The sequence below is a fragment of the Thunnus albacares genome, chromosome 17 (assembly GCF_914725855.1).
Source record: "Thunnus albacares chromosome 17, fThuAlb1.1, whole genome shotgun sequence".
NCBI classification, from domain to species: Eukaryota; Metazoa; Chordata; class Actinopteri; order Scombriformes; family Scombridae; genus Thunnus; species Thunnus albacares.
In genome coordinates, this window is record NC_058122.1 from 26,474,689 (window position 1) to 26,498,768 (window position 24,080).

Below are 24,080 nucleotides of genomic sequence, written 5' to 3' on the forward strand. Positions count from 1 at the left end.
TGGAAAATGTTGCATGAGTGTTACATGAGGAATATTGATAGTTTTAGAGCTGATGAGTGACATGTAATAAAAATGAATATCTACATGAATGTGATTGTTTGGCGGTTTTGAGAGGTTTCCATGACAACTTAATCCCAGAGACAAATTAATGTCACGGCTGCCGCTGATTGATGACGTTCTGCGACTCTCTGGTCAGTTTTTTTTTTCAAATAGTGATGAAAATATAAACAAGGACACCCCTCCTCCTCCTCCTCCTCCTCCTCCTCCTCCTCCTCCTCCTCCCTCCTCCCTCTCCTCCTCATCATCATCAGCGACGGCGTGGTATTTGACAGAGAGCGCAGTAGTATGCTTTTTAATTAAAAAGAAAAAATTCAATAACCTTATCAAGACTTGCCATTTTAGTTTGAGACGTATCGATCCGACGTTCAGTTATGCAGATTTGCCGCTTTCATCTTCTCGGTGGGTTTTTTTTTTTTTTAATTTTTTCTGGTTCTTCTGGTTACTGAAAAGAGTCTCATTTCAGAAAAATCTATTCCATATATTATTCAGGTTATGTTTAGAGCGGCTTATACAATATGATATTTAAATATGTCGTCTGGTCGTGTGTCTTAATATCAGGAAAAAAAAAGGGGGGTAAGAAGTTTTTTTTAACTGGTTTCTGAGCGACATTTAATCACAAACTGTGAGACGTGAGTGTGTGTGAAGGTGAGCGCTGTCACCCACACATCCAGGACAAGATGGACAAACTCCTGCTAGTGAGAGAAGGGAAACTGTGCCACTGATGATCTGTCGCAGCAGTAGGCTAATTGCCCACACACACACACACACACACACACACACACACCTCTGCTCTGTGTATCCCTCCCTCTCTCTCTCTCTCTCTCTTCTTCTTTTTTTTTTTGTTCAATATGTCTGCTAATGGAATTAAAAACATGTTGCCAGGGGTCTTTGCAATTTGGAAAATAAGTCCATTAAGTTCATTAATTTAATAATGGGCAATAATAATGAATAAAAAAAGTATTGCTCAATTAGAGGGGTACGTACCGGCGTACGCTCGGCTGTTTCACATTCATTCGAAATCACCTCGGTGTGCAATAGCTTAATGAGATTATAATGGAATTGATATCGCATAGGTAGTGAATTAAACTGTTACCAGAGAAGCTATTAGGAATGAAATTCTAATCCTGAAACACTTGTCACAGCTAAAATAGGCTTCTACTTTTTTTTTTTTTTGTTATTAGCCGAAGCGGTTGAGGAGTCGGCATGAAGGTGAAGCTCTCTCTCGTCATGATGAAATAAAGCGACTTTCCTTTCCGATGTGTGTTAATAACACAGTAAATGTCGGGGGGGGGGGGCAGTATTTGTTTGGTATGGTATCATCGGCCGTATCGGTGGCATCAGCCTCATTGATCCCATCGAGCCAGCGCCTCCTCGGGTTTCATAGCCGGCAAAGCTGCTGAGGACTTCAGTTAAAATGACACAGACAGCACATTCATAGTAATCTAAAAAGGTCAGGATAAATTACACTGCTTATTTCAGTGAAAAAGGCAGGTAATGTGAGCCGCTGTGAGTAGTTTTTTTTTCCATGCTGGGCCCCCCCCTGCCCCCCCCCTCCTCTCTCTGGGTTATGGAGCAGGTTTGACTCTTTGACTTTTACACGCTTTGACACTTGATGTCAATTTACTGTCTTTTTTTTTTTTAAGAGGGATGGGGACGGAGATGAACTTTTCCTTTTTCATCAAGATATTACAATAATTTGAGGTGTTTTATATTCATAATGGCCTTTTTTTTTTTTTTTTTACAGGAACACTTGAAATAATGTGTGGTCGGAGGGTGTTGTTAAAATCAGGAATAGATTGCTTCATAATTTAACTTTTTCATTTAACATACACCTTATAAATCCACCTTCTCAGCAGTTTTTTTTTGCACGTCAGAATGTATTATTAGTGTCCGTCTTAATGTACTATATATAATGTATAATGTGCTATATATAACAAATTCAATCTGAGCGTTGGGGAAAAAAAATGTAGAAACAAGAGATTAATCAGAAAAAAAAAAAGAAAGTCAAACAATTTACAGTGGCTTTTTAAAGACCTGGCGTGCCCTTGGCTGATAAAATGAGCACATTTTTTTTTTTTTTTTTTAGCCTGAGTCCTTTTTATGTTAGAGATACAGTACAATAAAAATGATTCAGCTTGTTATTTCTACTGGGCTACACTTTAGATTCTCCACATCACATGCTCTCATGAATTCAGAATGAGCCCTAATCTTAATACAAGAAGTGGGATCAACAGACACAAAACTGACCCCCCCCCCCCCCCCAAAAAAAAAACCACATACAGGTGTGTTCTTACTCTTGAAATCTCCTGACACAGAGGCAACCTGACTGTATTTCCTCATCCTGAATCATTTTTTGGGGAGGGGAGGGAGGGGGAGGAGGAGGGAACAAAAAAGTCAAATGAGGATTTTGCAGGATGTGAGGAGAGAGAAGCGGGGAGATGACAGCACCGAGCATCCTAAAAAAAAAAAAAAAAGAATGAAAGGAATTAATCAGTAAGATATGGTTGTCTGAGATATGAAAATAAGCTTGTGTGTGTGTGTGTGTGTGTGTGTGTGAAGCTTTCTAGTGTGTGAATGTTTGACAAAATGAGACAAAGGAAGAAGAAAAGTCCCGGAACTTAGTGAGGACTGTATGTGTATATATATATATATATATATATATATATATGCTGCTGTATATGTGAGCTAACATGTGTGTGTGTGTGTGTGCTTAATTAATATTTAAGCCACCTTCAGCATACCCTGGAAAGGAAGTAAAGGGGATTGTGTTCTCATGGATCCTTTAATCCTCTGAATTAGCAGTTTAATAACAAGAAGCCATTTGTAGATTAGTAAGATCAAGCTTCCAAGACGTGCTTGTGTACAATCTACTTAAATGCTTTGATTTTTTTTTTTATGTTGGGGGGGGGGGGGGTGGGGGGGGGGACTCCTCTCTCTTACACACACACCCTGCACATATATATAGTGAGGGTGCAGCTGTGCACGTGAGTGTGCATTTATGGCTGTTAGGGTGAGGCCGATATGACTTTATTGCTGTTTTATCATATTTTTGGATTAGTAGTGAAGCGATTAGTCGATTGATAGAAGTGTGGGGAATGTATCGACACCGCTTCTGTTGATCGATTGATTGTTTAAGTCAAGCGAAAAACACGATTTCCTCTTTTATATGTAAACTGATAAAAGTATAAGGATGCTGTTGATTGGTCGATGCAGACTTATATAATAATGTATTGACCGGTGTTATTTTATTATTAGGATTAAATTAAGCTGTTGGAGGTTGAAACGTAGGGAAACATCCCATCATGCACCGGGGCAACAGATATATCTGTTCCTCTGTTGTTACTGGTGTTGTTTGGTTTAACTTTTCTTCTGCTGTGCTGGAGCTGTTTCCACATTTCTGTTATTGTTATGTAATAAGTTATTATAAGTGAATGCAGTTAGACCGTGTATGATGACGCGTGTGCACAGTTGGTGGCTAGTTCTCTCTCTGTCTGATAAATATATTTTGCTCATATCTTAGCATGAAGCCTCCTTGTTTTCTGATCTCCTTCCTTTCCGTTCGCTCTGTTCAATTTTTGTTCCTGCGTCGCCGGTAATCCGCTCACTCCGACATGCGGAACGATAATTCCGGTGCTTGAGTTCCACCTGGAAGGTTTTGGCGGTGCGACACTTAGCTGTAGCATGAGGGTTAGCATGCTAATGGATGTATGCTAGCTACAGGGGTGGAGCAGCGACACCCTGCTGGTTGCCACAACGTGCTAAATCCAAATGAACGCCGTGCATCTCTACATGTGCTACATCAGCTGTAACCGCTGCTTCAGTTTACTATAAAATAATTACTGAGACCTAATTTCTGAGACCATATCACTGTAACAACTCAGGAGGATTTATTTATGGTCTGGTAGCAGTTTACTACCTACTGCAGCATAATTATCCTTATTATACTTATAATTATGATACTACACAGAGTATCCTCATCCTACTTCCTTACATACCTTATAGACATGAAAAGAGAGGAAACTTTCATTAAAATGAAATGGATGCAAAACAAACTGAACATGAGGAGGTGATTTGAAGCTAGTGAGTGCAGACAGTTACAGCTACAACCATCTACCAACAACCAAGTTACCCCTGGTTACCCCGGTTACCCTGGTTACCCATGTTTAAAATATGTGCAGTTATTGCCGTATTTAAATGATATCATATATCTTCCCTCCCCCCTCAACTGCAGGGCTACACATGTACTTATAGGATGTAACTTTAACTGGTATGAACATTATATAACAGGCTGTTCTTTCTCCTGCCTGTTTTTGGGGGCCGGGTCTTTATTCGTTCATGTCAACTACATCCTCGGCCATTATCAGAGGAAATACAGTGTACTTAATCAAAAAAAGCTGTAAACAGTCAGTTAGATGATTTATGTTGAGTGTTCCTCCTTTTTAAAGTTTAGTAAAGATTATAAAAAGAAAAAAATCTGTAATTGTAAATTCTGTATCCTCGAGTTTTGGACTGTTGGATGAAAAAAAGTGACCAATTTGAGGACGTCACCTTGGACTCTGGGAACAGATTTTTCACATTTTTTGGGGCTAAAAAGCAGTTATTCATCTGTCTGAACAGCAAGCAGAGAACTGACCAGAGAATATGTGACTTAAAATCAGTGAACGCCTGCACGAAGCCTTTGGAAAATGACTTGAACAAGACTAATGTGAAGATCCCAGTTACACAAAACACTGCAGGTACTGTAGCAAGTTACATTTTATTGATCAACGGACAAAAAAAACGGTCATTAACTAAATGAAACTGGTCCTATTTCAGCAGCGTCCCTGACCACAGTTTCAATAAAACAGACCAGGAAAATTACAATTTTTATGTCTCTGGTCTTTCATTTGATTGTTGGATATTATTTATGTAAATGGATGTTTAAGAGCCTGAAGCGTTTCCCCTACTGCTACATAGGTGAGAGAGTTAATTAGCGGCTTTATGGTCACATGATGTGTTTTTAGACTCGTTACGATCAGTCGGGTCAAGTCGGTTTTCTTCGTACGGCGGCGAATCACAACAGATGTTATCTCAGGACACTTTTCACGTACTGTGATATGATGTAGTTACAAAAGTTTAAAATCAGTTGAACCTTCTCTTCTGTGTGTTTTTCATTGGCAGGTCTGGATGTTTCCATGTGTGTGTGTGTGTGTGTGTGTGTGGCCTTGCCTCAGTGTGTGTGTGTGTGTTTTGCATCAACACAGCCTTACTGATCCTCACACACACACACACACACACACACATAGATCCCATCTCCTCTATCGTGGCTCGGCGTCATCATTCGCCGTGCGATGACAGCCGCCTCTGTTTAACCGCCGCAGATCAGCGTTGTCACAGCATCCGCCGTGTTTCTAATCATCCTCACGCAGAAAACCTCCGTCTTTGTGTGGCGTTCGACTGATAGCGTCTAACGTTATCCCCCCACGACTCTTCTCCTCCTCCTCCTCCACCCACCCGGGGCCGATATCAGAGATTGATTGCTTTTGTCTTGTTATCGGGAAGGGTGGGGGGGGTCGTTCAGGTGAGATTGACATGTGCTCGCGGGATAAGGAGGCTCTGGAGGGGTTCTCAGACAGTAAGAGAGAGGATATGACGTGCCTTTAAACATGCATGATGACCCGCATGAAATGTTGATGATGAATAATCAGTTGCATCATGGGAGCTGTAAATGGGTCAAAGTGACTTCTTCTGTGCCTCGATTTTTTTTGGCTGATATACATGTGAGCGCTTGTTTTGTGGCACATACTCCCTCCGTCTGTCAGCTGAACCTCAGTCCCGACAAACCCACACGGAGTCCGGAGGAGAAAATAAAGACCTCAGACGTTAGGCGGATGTTTGTTGCACACCGAATCCTCTCGGCCACTCTGCTGCCCGCCGACCGCCGGGCAGCAGAGTGGCTTCATGCTCTGCACACTAGCCACACATCCTAAATAATTCACACTCTACTTGAGAATTCTCCAACGGACTCACTGCCGCCATTAGACACACTCTGGCTGCCCGGTTTCTTTTCTTTCTTTTTTTTTTTTTTTCGGGAGTCTTGTTTTTCACAGTCTGACTTCAACATTACAACCTCACCGCCAAAAAAAAAATGGAGATGGAGGAGGAGGAGGAGGAGGAGGAGGAGATGTGTGGCGGGGTGTGTGAGGGGTGGGAAGAAATGAAAAACGAGTAATATCTCAGGTCGATGAGAGTTCATGGACAATCCGATATATAAAAGCGAGTTTACATGCATAACGCTTCAACATTAAGATTTTTCACAGAGTTCAGCAGATTTTCTAGAACTCTCCCTCTCTACTATTTTTTTTTTTTTTTTTTTAATCTGAGACGCCTCTTTGACAATGTCTCCCTCATGCAAAATGCATGAGCGCTTGTGGATCGATACGGGCCCTTTAATCTCTCTACATAGACAGCTCCCGCGCTCAGGCGTTGAACCCACACCCGTGGCCGCCGCCACCGCCGCCGCCGCTACAGCCCATAGCAGAGGCCACAGAGAGAGAGAGGAGAGGAGAGGAGAGGGAGGTCACCAACATAGGGCTCGTGGCCCCCCCCCCCCCCAAAAAAAAGGAGAGCCTGGAAGACTCTCCAACATCCTTTAAACAACACTCTTTTATGGAGCGTGTCCCTATTTTATGTTTTCCAGAACATTAAAGTCTGATTCCAAAACAGACTCGAGGAGGAATACTTTCTTTTGTGTTTATTCAGCCAAAGAGCTCGTTATTACTCATCCTGAGTCCACATGCACCACTGTTGCTGCTACATAAAGCATACACTTTAGAGTACAAACTACTATCAGCAGAATGCACTTAAAGGATCAGACTGATGATATTCTATTTGTTTCTTATCGGCAACAAATCCCATGAAAACATCATATTGTCCATCGCTCTGTTGTTGCAGCCAAAAACTATTAAAAACACATTAATGAACACACACAATGTAGTTTATGTTGACTCAATCCCTCACACACACACACACACACACACACACACACACACACACACACACAGCATCCTGCTGCCACAAATACTCACAAGAACAGCAAACGTGGATTCATCCGCTGCTGAAAGTAGTCCCCAACACATGCACGACTTTATTATGAACGAAAATGACCTTATTAGAAATGAAACTATATATTCGTGAGCTGCGGCAGAGTATAAAGTAGTATACTGTGGTTTTAAATGTGCTCATTCATGGTGCTTGAACAAACGTGTTTAGTGACTTTGCACCACTGAAAACACATCATTCAGCTCCAGTTCACACAAAAACAGTTTTTTTGTGTGTTTAGAATAGTAAAGAAAGTTATTTCAGGAGCTGGAATTAAGTTGAAATCAATCTTTTGTGAGATCAGTTTATGATCCAATATTTGAAACATCACAGATTATTAGTTGCAACCCTGTGTGTGTGATTACAGTGAAGTGTCTCTAGACTCTCCTGTGAGGCTGCCACAGACAAAAAAAAACTATTTTTTTTTTTTTGTTTTGGGGGGGGGGGAGGAAATTTTGCGCACAAAAGAAGATTGCTTTGGCTTCCTTTTATCAACGCTTTTGTTTACTTAGGATGTGCCAAATGCAGGATTTAGTGTCACATTTGTCTGAGTGTCTGGCACTTTCACTGAGCTCGTACTTCAGCGGCTCTTATTATCATCCATTTTGAAGCTGTTACTCATTTTGCCAGTCATTTAGTTCTTTTTTTTTTTTTTTTCTGAGGCGTTGTCATTTTCATGTCGAGGTACACTCTTGTCTGCGTGAAGCTTTGATCATATTTTTTTTTTTTTTTTGTACAAACAGATTTAGGAAACAAAGACGAGAGCGCCGAAGGTTTTTCTTCAGAACCTGGCTGTTTGGTAAATATTAAATGAGGGAGGAAACATTATTACATTTAACAAAAAGTTCTCGAAGGGGAACAAGGCGGGAAAAAAAACGGAATAAAACATCATCGCGTTTTTGTTTTGAAATTTCTCCTCGTGTAAAGTGTTGACAAACTCTTTTGATTAAGTGGGGAGTTGATCAGCCTTTTTTTTCAAGATGGAAGATGGAAAGAAATCTGAAAGAAAAAGTTAACTAGCGAGATTTCGAGAGCGATCAGTTAAGTGGAGTATATCGAGGGGGGGGGGGCCCACCTCCGGATAATGTGTGGCGTTTTAGAAAATGATCCAATATGGCTGATGCATCAGCTCTACCTCCCCGTTGTCTTCCACCCTCAACAACTATCCTTCCCTCCTTCCCTCCCACCACCACCCCATAATGCAATGCAGCTTTTGTTCACTCATTCTTTTAACCGTTTCTTTGGCTGCGAGTTGTCACAGCGGGACAAATTAAGGAAGCGGTAATAGGGTTATGTCAAGTAGACGGAGGTGCTGGCTCTGTGTGGATGCCTCCCTCCCTCTGTCTCCATGAAAGGTTACTGCACTCGCCTGGTTTTGTCTCCCCCACCCCACCCCACCCACCCCCCCCTCCCTCGCTGTAATGAGAAAGGCAACAGACGAGCCTCTATCAGTCCTGCAACACCTACTGACAGATAGCATTTAGAGACTGGAGAGGAAGAAAAAAAAAGAAGCATTAGGGAAAGAGCGAGCGAGCGTCACAGGAAGTAATACAGCAACATGAGCATGACTGATCACAACGGACACGCATGACCAGGAAAAACAATCCCTCTCGCCGGGGGGGGGGGGGGGTGAAACATTCACCTGCGTGACACCTTCACGTGTATATACTTGTATGTATGTTTGTAATTTTCTTTCTCTGAGATATATACGCCTCGCAGTAGTTTGACACTTTAACATTTTCCAATGGAACCGTTGATATTATGCCCTCAACGGGACGGCGTTAAAACCAGACATCTTTTAAAATATTGAGCAGGGATCGCAGCATTCGGAAGGGGGGGGGGGGGGGTGGGGGGGGGGGGTGGTGGGTTCGGTATGATATTACATTCATGACTTCCACTCAGAGATATTACGCTCACATTTCTTTCCACCTCCTTCGGGCAAGAATTTCTTAAACCCTTTTTTTTCTCTCTCTCCGAGCCCCCATCGTTCCGGAGGGCAGATGTCCGTGGAAAATCTGTATCAGTGCGAGAGTCCCCGTAGCTACGTTTTGATGCCGGTGGAATGGAAAGAATGCAGGAGGTGGCCGGGGTCGGGATGTTGTGTTGCTGCCGGTGATGTGGTCAAAGGGGCAGGGTTGAATCTTGGGTAACAACAGAAGCTCCGGGGCGGTTCACGCTACATAGAAGGGGGGGGGTTTATAGCCTGGCAGGTGTCTACACACACACACACACACACAAAAAACACATTTACAGCCGGAGACGACACCACCGAGTGAGATAAGAAGACACACTGAGGGAGACACATCGGGAACGGGACAGAGGCATACACCCACACAAACTTTATATTTAGAGCAGCTATTTAAGAAGCACTTCTAAAAAACACAGGCGCTTGTCACCAAAAAAAACAAAAAAACCAACACATTCAACAGTCAGATTTATGAAAAAGGCTTTTTGGAACAAATAGTATTTGAGAAAGGATTCAAAGGAAGGCATTGATTTAGCCTTCACAGCCTTCAGCCACCGACAGGTCACTTTTATAGTCTTTAGCCTGGACTTTGATGCTCAAAAACATTAAAAAAATCTGTAAACTCACGAGGTGTTAAAAGGTTGGAGAACAAGCTGGGGGCCAGACCTTAATGAGCCCTTAAAAAAAAAAAAAACATCCATAAAATATTGAAATCAGAATCTGAAAACAAACATTCAGCCAACGTATGGCTGCCGGGATTATTGGAATCTGCTTCCTTGTTTTAATCCTGATCAAAAATTCAAAAATCCAAAAATTGTGTTTTCGTATTTGATCGTTAAGATGGTTTTAATTTGCCTTTGGGATTAATGAAGTGTCTGTCTATCTGTCTGTCTGTCTGTCTGTCCATCCATGATTTGATTGGCGGTTCAGTTTTGGTGAGACATCTGTCTGGTTCTTTTATACCAGTATAAAAGGCTACTACTGTACTGTAAAACTGCACCATTGCAGGTTTCCAGAAGCCAAGGAGACATCTTCAATTTGCTTTATTTGTCTGACCAACAGTCCAAAACCTTCAAATATTTACTTTTTGCAATGATATCGTGATTTGGCTTTTTTTTTCTTTCTTGGCAAGCTACTTGCCAAACGATAAATCAGTTATGTAGATTAGTTTTCTGCTGATCAAAGGTGAATATTAAAGTCATTTCCGACAAGTTTATCCTCCTGAGTGAAGTCGGAAAATTTGAAGAAATGTATCGTCTGGAGCAGCAAGTAGGAGACGGTGGTCTTAAGTTGGAGAAACAAACAGTAACAGTACCACTCATCTCTGCAGTGATCACATTTTTTTTTTTGCACACATCAATGTATCACCGTTAAAATAATGTTTTAAAATCGAACAAATACACATTCACCATAAGTAGTCGAGGTGTTACAGATGCCTATAGTCATTACAGCTGCATACCCTCGTATTTTTTACACCTTTCCTGACACTTCCAGGCCTGGCTGTGGTTTCTTACGCTCCGTTCAGATATGATAGGTGTGTGTGTGTGTGTGTGTGTGTGTGTGTGTGTGTGTGTGTGTGTGTCGCTTCTGGCAGTATCGATGTACCATTTCTCACCCGCCGCTGCTAAATATGAGAGCATGGAGGCTGCAGTGTGAACCCCTGACCCCTCTGGGAGACACACCAGCATTCACAGTTGTGGGGAAATAGGTCTCTGGTTCCCCAACTGCCTGTTTAGAGTAATGGTCAAAGGTATGCCTGTTGGAAGGGAACATTACTGGGCATGACCAATCTGCTCCCAAATGGAATACACTTTATGTCACCGCACCAATCTATGTAATTGACTTCGCTTTGGGGCTGCAGCCATTATGGTTAAGGTTGCTTCTTTTTTTTTTTTTTTTTTTTTTTTAACAGAATGTCAATGAAATGTAAAATGCACAAGGATGATAGATTTTGAGAATGATTGCTTTGGATAGATTTGAACTGTGGGACATTTTCGGCTATAAAGAAGAACCGATATGTGTAACGTGCTTGTCGAGCGGCGCGTCCTGTCACATTCGGTCCTCAGGAGTCCAGAGCAATGCTGCTTTTCACCTCTGCCAAGTAGCATCCGCTGTAGCCGTTTGAGTCGGGCCGCTGATTTAGGCCTGGGACAACAACAGGTGAATGCAATTAACCAGGTGGAAGAAGAGAAAAGCAGCAGTACTTTGGACCCTGATGACTGGATTTGAGAACATTGGCCTGACATACTGATTGGTACTAAACTTAGCAATAGCATGATTACAGTGCTGTTTGGTTGTGTGTGTACTTCTGGGTTATAAACATGAACAAAATACCCCAAAGGGAAGTGATATGGCTGGGATCCATCCCCACAAACAGATAGTTTGCAGAGATGTTGGTAAAAGTGGGGCGACGCACTGCGGATGACCCCTCCTCAGGAAAGCATGAACGGAAGACAGAAGTCTGTCATCAAAGCAGATTTGTTTTCTTAGTCTGACAAGTGTAGCCTATTTATTTTTATGATGACAGCACGTTGTGTTGTTGCATGTTGTGATTATTTTCTATTCAAAATTGAAGTTTGCTGCACGTAGAGCTGAATGAAACAGTGACTTGCAAGAATAACATTTAGTGTATTGGCACATCTGGCTGAGCAGTGCTATTCACAGCACAGGAAGTAGCGTTGGGGGATTTAATTCTGGCATGATAAATTAGCATTTAATCTAAAGTTTTGTTGTATATGATCACATCCAGCTATGTGTCTGGATGAAAAAAAGGACAAGGAGGAGAAGTTGACATCACATTCCTGAGGGTGAAAAGTTCACGTTTCGTAATTGTTTTATTTCAGTCCATAATTATTTTATAAATGTTTTTGTATCAGCTGCAAAAAAAAACAGCCTAACAAGCTTTATAGTCTATATAAACCCGCTGTGGTTCTGATTTATTTTCATGAATAAAAACATTGCAGAAACACCCCCTCTGATGTTTTCATTCATATCGCACCCCGCATATACACACACACGCCATGACACTGTAATATTGTAGATCACAGAAAATCCAGTCGTACAAAGAATGTTAGAATATCAGCAGCAAAAAAAGGGATGAAAACAATTAAAACGTAATTATAATGAAAGTTCAATTGAGAATTAGTTTGTGCATAAAATAACTAGATGGAGAGGTTAGAGTTAGGGTTAGGGTTAGGGTTATGGTAGGGTTAGGGTTATGGTTAGGGTTATGGTAGGGTTATGGTAGGGTTAGGGTTATGGTAGGGTTAGGGTTATGGTAGGGTTATGGTTAGGTTATGGTAGGGTTAGGGTTATGGTAGGGTTAGGGTTATGGTTAGGGTTATGGTAGGGTTAGGGTTATGGTAGGGTTATGGTTAGGGTTATGGTAGGGTTAGGGTTATGGTAGGGTTATGGTTAGGGTTATGGTAGGGTTAGGGTTATGGTAGGGTTAGGGTTATGGTAGGGTTATGGTAGTGTTAGGGTTATGGTAGGGTTAGGGTTATGGTTAGGGTTATGGTAGGGTTAGGGTTAGGCAGTTAGGGTTATGGTAGTGTTAGGGTTATGGTAGGGTTAGGGTTATGGTTAGGGTTATGGTAGGGTTAGGGTTAGGGTTATGGTTAGGGTTATGGTAGTGTTAGGGTTATGGTAGGGTTAGGGTTAGGGTTAGTGTTTCTTGCCAATCTGGTGAGAAAAATACCTGGAAATTTGGAGCTTCCAGCCCTTTAAAATCTTCAGTTATGTATTTTGTGAGTAATCATCTACTCCTAATTATATTATATTTTGTGTCATATTAGTAGAATACTGTTAGTAGTAGTTCTGATATGTTCTTATCTCTTAGTTACGTCTCTTCTTTTCCTCTCCTCAAGCAGGCAGAAAACTTGTGATTTTGAGCTTTATAAATAACACTGGCTTGACTCGACCTACAGAATAATACAAGTATAACTCTACAATCTCTACAAACACATTTTTATCTCTCTTGTAATCAATCATTACCTGCTATTAAGCTCATTTCTAACGAACCAATCCGGACAAAAATGGGCCAATGCATACTTTCTGCCTGACATATACGCCTCTCCGTGTACATCCAGTAGCCACACGCTTACATGCCCCATATGACATCGTCCCCAAGAGCGACTCTTGCCGCCACTGAATTTTTCATCATTGATCTGATGTGATTTCCATGCTTGGCCGTTCCCTCTGCCTTGTCAGCTCTCTCTCTATCATAGCCGCTCTCGGCCTAGAGGGCTAACGGGGCGTGAACCATCGCCCCCGTTTGTTGTCTCCCGCCGCGGCTTGACAAAACCGTTCCCTGTCTTCCACCCACCACCACCACCACCACCACCACCACCACCACCGAGGAGGACTATCACACACACCGCCGCCTGGCCTCAGCTTTTTTCGTAGCTGCAAGCGCAAACTAGACCTTTGGATAAGAGGCTGGTAAAACGCTCGATGTATTGACATTAACTGTCCACAGCCATAAAGCTCCATCAACCCCCCCCCCTCCCTCCCTCCCCTCCTCCTTCCCCTTCCTTGTCAAAGCAGCAGGAGGAGCGGTGGCTTAGTGTGTGTACTGTATGTGTGTTTTTGGGGCGGGGAGGGTTGATATATGACGGTGTGGGAGGCAGAGTCAGTACTCCTCGGCTTCTAACTCTGCCTCCTCCGATGGAAGCTTTTTCGAAACGTCCTAATATCTGGCCGGAGCTCGGTGAGCGATGGCCGCGGCCAACCTGCTGATCTTAGCACCGGGTGCATTAGTTTGCCATAAAGAAGCAGTGATTGTGAGACGCGGCAGGCGAAAACATATGAGGATGAATGACACCATATAAACGCCAAAGCTCTTTTTCAAAATCCATTAGAGAAGCAAGCGCCCCAGCTCTGAATGCGGCAAAAAACCCGGGCCCCACATACCATCCCGGCGTCCAATTGAGGAATGGATCGCAGATCACTCTTGCAGTTCCTCCCTTAACTGTCCATTTAATCAAAATTTTTAATCAATGCATTAGTACATGACAGCTTTGAGGGGAGAAAAAGCATACTTCACTCGGTGCCAGATATTGGCATCCAAAGATAGGTGGGAGATGAATGCGGCTCATTTGGTGTGTGTGCCTTTTTTTTTTTTGCCTGTGAGTGTGTACAGGCGTACTTTCTTCTGGATTTTATGACTGCAGATGTATGTGTGTGTGTGCACACTTCCATGAAAGCCCCAGCCACCCCCCCCCCCACCCCCCCCCCCCCCCCCATCCACCCACCCTCCCCGTGGCACTGCCTCCTAATTACTCAGATCTGCGCTCAAAGTGAAGAAATAATGAACGAGAGCTTTAATTATGCCTCCAGACAAAGGATCCCTGATGCCTCCGCAACACCGCTGGCACGCTGAGATGGGTGAGGGCAGGTTAAACAGGAACCCTTTCCTTAGGGGTGCAGAAAGCTGGTCAGGCTTTAATACAGACCGCTACCTGACATGATGCCGAAGAAGTACGGATATCAGACGGGGGGGGAGTCTGTAAAATGCACTCCCTGATTTGGAAAAAAAAAAAAAAAAAAACCTCACAAAGATGAGCTACATAGGTTTGTTATCTCTAACAGATATGACACAACCTTTAATTAGCAGGGATCCCTGAAGCTCTGAGCCTGAGATATAATCAGTGGACCTTTAGCGAGAGCACAACCCTCCCCTCTCCGGGTACACCCGGGGGCCGGCTGATTGAGGCGTCCTCGTGCCCCCTCTTCTACGGCGGGGTTTGGCTGGCACTCTGGAGATGCCAGATAATGAGAAAGCCTGTCAGAGGGGCACTTCAAGGGTGCCCCTCCGATGGCCTCACTGCTTCTTAACAAAAATCCACCAGCACCAAACACTGCTGCTTTGTTTTCTTGAGTGTACGTCTCCAGAGGTCTTGGCTGTGTGTCCGGTGGGTGTGGGGTGTGGGGTGTGGAGGGGGGGAAATAGGGGAATCGAGATACTCCCCCATCCCCTGCTCTCCCAAACGGACTTTACAATCTCTTTTTTTTTTACAACTGGACTGATCACATCAGTGGATCAGATGGGGCTAATTATACTCCACACTGTGACTAATGGAGAATGTGACAGAGAGCAAGTTCCAGATTTACTTTCATACATATTTACAAAGTTTGGGTCCGTGCACAACATTGCATTATCCCCCCCCTTTTTTCTTTTCTTACATGTTTTGTGTTGTGCGAGCTCATCCTCCTGATGGGGGAGCTGTGTCCATAGTGAAGAGCAGAGTGCAGTGGTGGAAAAAAAACCTACAAAGTACATTTAATCAGCTACTGTACCATCTCGAGATACTTGTCTTCTCTTAAGTATTTCCAAATCCCTGCTGCTTCCTTACCATCCTGTTTCTGTATTTCTACTCAATATATTTAAATGACACTATTTTTAGGGGAATGAATGAAAGAAAATAAAGGTTTCAGTGTTTTTTCCCCCCCCTCTCAAAAACTGTATTCCTTGGCAGTGTGGAGAAGCTTCTGAATAAAATATATTTAAAGATATAAATATAAATAATTTGAGAGACTTTATTTTGGTGTCTGGTGAAAATTTCGGTTGAGGGATTGCTGGCTGACTCACGATCTCAGCAGCTGAAACTCAAGCTGTCTTAAGCAGGAGTTCCCTGTATATATAGGGGGCATAATAATAATAATAACAAGTGTAACATAATGATGAAACTTAACATTGTAGCTTAAAAAGACACTAAAAACAAGACAAGTAAACGATACATACAGTCTGAGAGTGTGATTTTACACACTAAATAATAAGATGTGATGCATATTTGTAGATTAAACACCCAACAGCATATAAAGTAGTCATGTAACACTTTCTTCTGCATATTTGGTGCCTTTAAATACATTTTATACATACATATGTATGTGTAGGATGCCCGGATATCCGCTTGTAATCGATTATTTTACAGCGTGTCATTCCTACTTTTACTTAAGTAAAGGATCTGAATACTTCTTCCTCTGCTGTCAGAGTGATGGGAGTTAAGGGAAATAAACAGTCATCTCTTATGATGATTAGTGCGAGTGCGCCGTATTGATCAGTGGTCATACAACAAACAGCGGAGAACAGGAATGCGCCGCCAATCGTTTAGGCCCCATTAGTCGCCGCTTGTATTGCCTTTGATTATCGCTGACTGAGCTCCCAGTGCATGTGATGGCTTTTTACTGCTAGAAACTGCTGCTTTCAACCTTTTTTTTTTTTTTCATTAAAATAACACCGGCTCACGAGACAAAACCCACTCCATATCTTCTGTCACACTGAAGCTCTTGTCTCATACACACAAAGACGAAGATGTGTTAAGATGTATTAGTGGATGTTCTCGCGCGGGAGATTAAAAAAAACTGGATTTAAATGCCTCAAATCAGCTGAATGATCACAAACATGTACACACACACACACACCTTCCTTGCACGAACCCACACACACACACACACACATGCATGACGCTCAGGACAATCAACACGCGTTGAAGCCTCGGAGGAGGGTGAATCCTGTTCCAGAGCGGGCCGGCCAGCCGGCTACGCTGGGCTCAGAAGACAGACGTGACAGAGTCGACAGTGACAGTGATGATGATGGTGATTGTGGTAATAATGATTATGCTGATTATTACGGGTCTGCCACAGCGATGTGGTGATTGCGCCGCAAGGAAGAAATAGAGGAAGACAAAAGGGGCGACAGTGACAAAAAAAAAAAAAAAAAAATGAGGATGATGATGATGATTAAGATCACTTTCTTTCTTTTTTTGTTGGTGATCAACGAGCCATTTTTGCAGCGGTTGTTGATCTTTCTTTAATTGGCAGAACAGCAGTGAAGGGGAGTTAACTGAGGATATATATCTCTCTACCACGTTTGAGGGCTTTGATTTCACATGACAAAAAGAAAAAGGCACCGTTGAGAACATTCCAGCAACTCCCTTTGAAGGGAGTGATCTGGCAGTGCTCATTTGAATTATTAACTGGGTGAGACAGACAGACAGAGCGAGGAGGAGAAAAAAAAAAAAAAGAGAGCAAAAGAGCGAGAGACAGAAAAACACATAGAGGAGGAGAGAGGCAGGGAGAGATGGATTCCAATCTTTAGCAGATACCAAACCACGTCAGATATCTGTGATGACTGATCTGTGCATCAAGCAGTCCCGCCAGTTATCCAGGAATGAGACTATATACCGGCTATAAAGTTGGCTGCCGCTAGAGGTGAGGCATTTATTTGAATGACTGATTGTTTATTAGTCTCTTTCTGTTGAGTTGGTGAAATATAGGTATGAATGTGCAATTACAGGTCAGCCACCCCCCCCCCTACTTCCTGCTGCCAGCTTGGAATTATTTAAGCTGCAAGAGGGAGTGTCCCAGAGTGAGTTAATTCCCTTCTCGCTGGGTCGTGTCTCCCACAGCGGGACCTCGTTATTACTGCCAGTGTGGCCTAAAACACCTAAGTTACAATAGTGAGACTTTTTTTTGGGTAATGCACTTTTAGAAAGAAAAGGAAAAAAGCTTTTAGTTAGTCTGAAAGTCAGACTAAATTGGCATTTAGCCCTTTTTCTTCATTGTTCAGTCTGACTGTGTTCATGTTACAGCTGTTTTCTAGTTGGGAACCAGTCAGTAGCACCTGACGTATCTATCCCAGCAATGTCAGTGGACGCAGGAGCTGCAGGAGCACTTCCAAGAGTTGCGGTTAAAGCTGATTTTATTGTTGTTATTTCTTAAATGATGGTTGTTATGGTTCCCTGAAGATAGACATACATGTATCTGTTGGGTGTTTGCAGGACTCTCAACTCCCAAATTCAAGCATCAAGCGAGCTGATAAGTCGTTCCGACTCCTTTTTGAGAGGCAAGTTTCGAAATGGAAAAAAAAAGAAGAAAAAGAAAATCTTTATACTCAAAATTCATACAGGCATAAAAAGAATATCTTGCCGTAGCCTTTGACTTGCAAAAAAAATCTTTATAGCTGCATTGATCTCATCCACTCTAGTGCTATTTTTTTTTTTTTTGTCATTGTCAAGGAAACGTGCATTGATGAGCATAATATAAAACCTATTTTGAATCGTTGGATAAAGTATCTGAGATGTGGAACCAGGAGGCAGCAAAAGATCATCTTGTAAGTTTGATCTATTCTTGATGGCTCTCTCCGACCCTTTCACTCCTCCGTTCGCTCCTCGGAAGCATGTGATAGTATCATGCTAAAGGATCTGAGGATATATAGCGCGTATATCGTACAGATTGTAAAGAGATCTGGGGCTTTATAAATAAAAATTGACTCAAGTGCATTAACAAGAACCAAAAGGATCAAGAGCACAAGACAAACCACACCTTGTCATATCATATTCCACCAATCCCTGTTGAGATATTTAAGTAATGAAGCTAGGCTTGTTTTTTGGATAAGACCCAAAATAGATTTTTTTTTTTTTTTTTCCCCAGACTTTAAAGAAATATAGTCTCCATACCCCAACTGATGCCCATGATGTAACAAATACATCTTGTGCATTCTCTGTGTCTGCTTCTTTTAAAGCGATATCAAACAGAATGAATCAAAAAAGACACATTAAAAGGAAGCATGGAGATGTTTTGCTTGTACAGTTTAGCATGCTCTATGGTACATGCTTGGCTGGATGCATATTTACAGCTCAGTAGATGCAAGAGCAGATGAAGAAGGATGTCACGACCGGGGCTTAATAACAGCCTGTTTTTTGTTTTCAATGCATTTTTTTTTTTTTTTCCCCTTGGCTTCAGAGATGTATTTGCTATACATGCTGTACAGTGTGTGTCCTTGAGCACACACACATATATATACACACACACAGGGATGGAGAGGAGGGAGGGAGGTGGTGCTGGCCACTGAGGGGGTGTGTGTGTGTGTGTGTTTATGTGTGTGTTTGCGGGGTGGGGGGGGCTGCAATTAAAAGGCAGCATGCAGTGTCCCACGAGGTGCTAATGCCCAGGATCAGCTGTTCTAATGTCATTCACATCCCCTCTGTTATTCAGCCGGCCCCGTTTGATGTATGAATCCACCGGGGACTTCATCAGTAACCCCCCCCTCCCTCCCTCAATGCTACCACCACCACCACCTCTTTTATACCCCCACCCTAACCTACCCAACCCCCTGTCAGCTCTACAACCCCTCCTCCTCCTCCTCCTCCTCGGCTTGCACAGAACCTCCCCTTCTGTGTCTGAATGCTTATGTTGGCTTTTATCACGCTCAAAGTAAACAGAGTCGCGCCAGGGATAGTGAGAGAGAGAGAGAGAGAGAGAGAGAGAGAGAGAGAGAGAGAGGGAGGGAGAGAGAGAGAGGAGAGAGAGAGAGAGAGAGGAGAGACCTACAGAGAGAGAGAGAGAGGCAGAGAGAGAGAGAGAGAGCAATAGTGATAAAGGTGGAACATGCACATTGTCTGTGCGCTGCTCGCCTCCCCGCTACATCTTCAATAGAGACACAAAAGCCAAAGCAAAAGGGAAATTTAAAAAGGCAAGAGGAGGCAGAAGAAAGGAAGTGATCCGAAGAGAGAGAGAGGGAGCGTGTGAGTGAGTGGGAGCGAGCGAGCCAGAGCGAGGAAGAGAGAGAGAGAGAGAGAGAGAGAGAGAGAGAGAGGAAGAAAGAGAGTAGAGCGAAAGGATCTCCCTGCTAAATGCGCAAAGCGTCCCGTCACCCCATGCTGAGCTCCATGGCCAACTCCGGCTGCCTGCTGCTCTCCGGCTCCGGGATGCTACCTCACTCGCTCCAGTGTCCCCCTGCCTTCCTCTACCTGCCCGAGGTAAGACTGAAAGAAGCTGGCTTTGTCGCCCCCGCTCTCTCTCTCTCTCCTCTCCTCTCCTCTCTCTCTCTTTCTCTCTAACACACTCACTCTCTCCCTCCTCACTCGTTCTCCATCCGTGCCTTTCATTCCTCCGTGCGCTCCTCGGCGGCACGTGATAGCATCTCGCTTTGTGTTGTTACCCCGAGTACTTTCACCCCCCCCCTCCTCCTCTTCCCTCATCCCTCCTTCCTTCCCTAACCCTTGACCCTCACCCTGCCTTTGTGGGAAAATGGGGACAGGAGGTGGATGGAGAAGAAGAGGAGGAGGAGGAGGAGGGAGGAGGGAGGGAGGGAGGGGGGTCACCTCTTTAATTTTATCCTTTCAACCATCCTGTTCTTCATTTCCTCTTGTCTTCCTCTCTTCCTCCCTCCCCCCCTCATTTTTTTGTTTTTTTTTTGTTGAGTGAAATTAAAGCAGTGAATTTGCGATATAACTGTGTGACGTGGGACCACGCAGTGTTTGTGTACATCAGTTGCTTCATGACTCATTGTGCTTGGAAATGTGTTCTCGGTCAGTTTGTCCTGCGTTCTCTTCACTTCTCTGCTGTAAAGATGAATTTTTTTTCTTACAGTTAGGTAAAAAAAATGAGGGTTTGAGAGTTTTTGTGATGCAGGAGGATGTCAACTTTTTCTACGGTTGTGCTTGTAAAGAATTATCCCCCCAAAAAAACGACGCCTACTTTATCTACATTTTCTACTCTTCTGACTGTGTTACCTAATCTGACCCCCTCCCCCCCCTCTCCCCCCTCCTCATCCTGGACTTACAGTACAAACCAGACAGAATTTATAAAAGACACCAGTATATTGTGGAAGTTAGAGCTCGGAGGCCATCGCTGCAACGTCTCCGTAATCATCTTCCAGTTTAGTTTTATAATGTGAAAACAAATATGAAAGCATCTGTGAAATATTAAGCGAGGAATTTGTGATTTATCGTAAACTTTTTATTGCCGTAATATCTCATTGATTAGAAAGAATTCTTCACACGGTAAAAAAAAAAAAGAAGAGAAAAAGGTCAGAATTGGAGTCTATTACATAAAAAATTCCCAGCAGGCTACATTCAGACTTTGGAAATCGCACTGAAAATTTCTTCATTTATTGCAAAAAATTGTCTCAGTTAAACGTAAAGGCCCCACAGTGAGCTCTCTCTCTCTCTCTCTCTCCTGCAGCACAGAGTAACAACACTTTGAATAATTATATATATATATATATATTTCTCTGCAAATGAACATTGATTTTCCCCCTTTTTTTTTTTTTTTTGCTTTTTGGGGGAGTTTTTTTCTTCTTTTTTTTGTGTCCTCCTCCTTTGGAAATTGATTTTTGTAACTGATCCTCTTGTTTTGTGAAACCTGAAGACAGCAATTTTCTGAAGGGAGGTGAAAAAATCAACAACAAGGTGACTCTTAAGAGCCCGTGTGCCTGTCTATCTGCTGAATTATTCACGTTTTAATTCAGCTAGTTGGGGGGACGGCAGTGCTGTTAGTGCTGGGTGGAGGGGGAGGGGGGGTGAGAGGGGTGAGAGGGGGGTGAGGGAGGGGTCGAGCGTCCAATTCTGTTTTTACTACCAGCAGCATGTGTTGCAGTAAACAGTGTGTGTTACTGCAGTGATTGAGAGGAAATAACGGTGAGGTTGTCCTCCTGCTTGCTCATTTTGAATCCTGCCTCCCCTCCCTCCCTCCCTCCTCTTCTTCTTCCCCACCATCATGGTAATGGCCCTCACCCCCTCCCACCCATCTGTCCAGAGCGGGCACACCCCGCCGGGCCGTCCGGGGACAAGGGGAGGGGGAGAGAGAGGGGGGAGGGGGGAGAGTAGGGGGGGGGAGGCATGTGGACAACCAGGTGCCACCAACACACACTGAGCCAAGGCCTACCTCGCCAAAAACTCTTAATGTCATACTTAATAACGCTAAAAGATGAATTTAAAGTTCATGTTTCGGTTTGTTTATGTAGACAAAAAGGCAGAAAATAGATGAGATGAAGATTATATATATTATATCATATTTTCATGACTCCTTAGTTGTATCAGGATGTTCATGTCTCAGCTGCTTTTCCACAAGTAAAAAAAAAAAAAAAATGTGAGTAAAGTGAGTTTACATGGGTTTACCTTCCACTACATCCCTGTTACATCCAAATCCTCAGGATGGCCGGTAAGCCTCCTGTGTGTGTGTGTGTGTGTGTGTGTGTGTGTGTGTGTGTGTGTGTACCTGGCCACGTGTGTGTGTGTTTACGTCCACAGTAGATTTTTTTTTTTTTTAAAGTCAGAAAGAAACAGCTGAATTTGAAACTTCCTGTGTGCTGCTATTTTCACCACGAAACACCCCCTTTTTTCTTTTAAACCCCTTTAATGTATCAGCAGCTTTTGTTCTTTTTTTTTTTTTTCTCTTTGCGGTAAATCCTCTCCCTGCAGCGCTGTGAGGGGGGAAACAACCCTCTGAATCACACTGTGGCCAGCGTCTCTCCCCCCCCCTCCCCCCCTCCCCTCCTCCCTCCTCCATCCATCCATCCCTTTTTCCTCCCACATCACGCATCCTTCGTCGGATGCTGTCCGTGTTCTCAGCCTCCCCCCCTCTCTCCTCTCCTCCCTCTCCTCCCTCTCCTCCCCCTCTTTCTCCCACACCACCACCACCACCACCACCACCACCACTCTCCTGCTTCCTCCCCTCGTCACAGTGCAGGGCTGCAGCGTCGGCTCATGTAAGATGACAGCCAGAGAACAGAAGGGGAATAGATTGAGGTGATAGCCTCTGCCTCACAGTTTGTTTGCATTTCAAATAAGACACTGTATTAAGTTGGGCTCCGAACAGCTTTGCTTATTATGTGTGAACATGGTGCCGCATGATATCACAGGAAGACAGGAGTTTATTACATAAAAGATTAGCGAAGCATACCTTGCCTTTATTTGTGTGCAGCAGTGTTTGGGTGTGTGTTCCCAGGCAGTTTGCTTTGATGCTCTTTGTAGTCGGCTGCGGCGCGTATAAAATCCCGGCTAAATGTTTGTTTTCATTAACACAAGGAGAGACTCCCTGTGGTGTGGTGGGAGAACTGTGGGCTTCTGATTAAAAAAAAAAAAAAAAAAAAAAAAAAAAAAAAAGTGGCGGTATCACACACCACACCGCTGAAGGGCCGCTCCTCTCCTCGAGACAAGGGGGGAGAGTTTTCTGTACCACATGGGGTGCCGGCTTCATCCTTCCGCAGGATGATGTCACTTTTTCTTCCACCGTCAATTTGTATTGTAGTGGCTCATTTCATGAGTTATGGCGCTGGATATTGAGGGAGTTATGAATTACAGTGTGGTGAGGCTTTTTTTTTTTTTTTTTTTTTTTACGGGATGCAACGCTCACCGCTGTAGGCCCGTATTAAAGTATAAATATATTTACGGTACGAGCCCAAGCTGACGGGCTAGCTCAGGTTCGCTCGTGGTAGTTAGTAGCTGTCTTCAGAGCCATAAAAACATGGCATCTCATGGATTTTCTATTTACCAGGCGCTGGGTGGGCATATGGCAACGCTCGTAAATGTAACTCTATTATCTAAGACGATGCTGTTGGGGTGGGAAGCGGGGTGTTACTTGTGTCTTAAAGAGGAGGAAAAAAAAAAAAAAAGCAGCGGTTGTTATTGTCTTGGTGTCACATCTCTCTCTCTCTCTCTGTGTGTCTTTGCCTCGGACTTATCTCCAGATCTCCCGTTTTTCTAAAATTGCCTTCCTTTGATTTGTAATTGGATTTTCTATCATGGCATTCCGCTGCACTGATGTCTATTGTTATTGTTGCATCTATTGATTTCTTTTTTGTGGCTTCTTTGGTCGGCCTGTTTTGAATTCCCCCCCCCCCCCGCCCCCCACACACACACACCCCCCCTCCTCCTCCCTCCTTAACTGTACACGGCTTCGATATCATTCTAAATGGTTAGGTCACCTAGAAGAGGCGATCCTTTTTATGTCGGTAGATCCTGAGAGGAATTGCCCAAGCTCTCTGGTTTCAACGTCCTCCTCCTCCTCCTCCTCCTCCTCCTCCTCCTCTTCCTATTCATGCTGATCTCTTTTCTACGACTGTACTGGAACCGACTCCCTCCCTCCCTCCCTCCCTCGCGCACACTCGCTGATACATCTGGTTAAAGGCGAGGGGATGCAGAGAAGGAGAGGACTGGGAATACTTTGTGACACACTCCCCCCCCCCCCC

At 43.5% G+C, this 24,080-nt stretch overlaps 1 protein-coding gene across 3 annotated transcripts in view; it reads left to right on the plus strand.

Annotated features, from left to right (window-relative positions):
• The window catches only part of LOC122966727 (RNA binding protein fox-1 homolog 3-like), a 526,578-nt gene that overhangs the window by 426,902 nt on the left and 75,596 nt on the right, over positions 1-24,080 (plus strand). Inside the window, exon 1 of one of the 3 annotated variants that reach the window (XM_044331034.1) lies at positions 19,421-19,866. The exons of 1 other annotated variant lie outside the window; for it this stretch is intronic. In XM_044331034.1, the coding sequence (XP_044186969.1) occupies positions 19,741-19,866 (126 nt within the window). In that variant the 5' untranslated portion in view covers positions 19,421-19,740. Of the gene's footprint in view, positions 1-19,420; positions 19,867-24,080 lie in introns of those variants that run through there. One more of the 3 variants, XM_044331035.1, reaches the window with a different exon arrangement.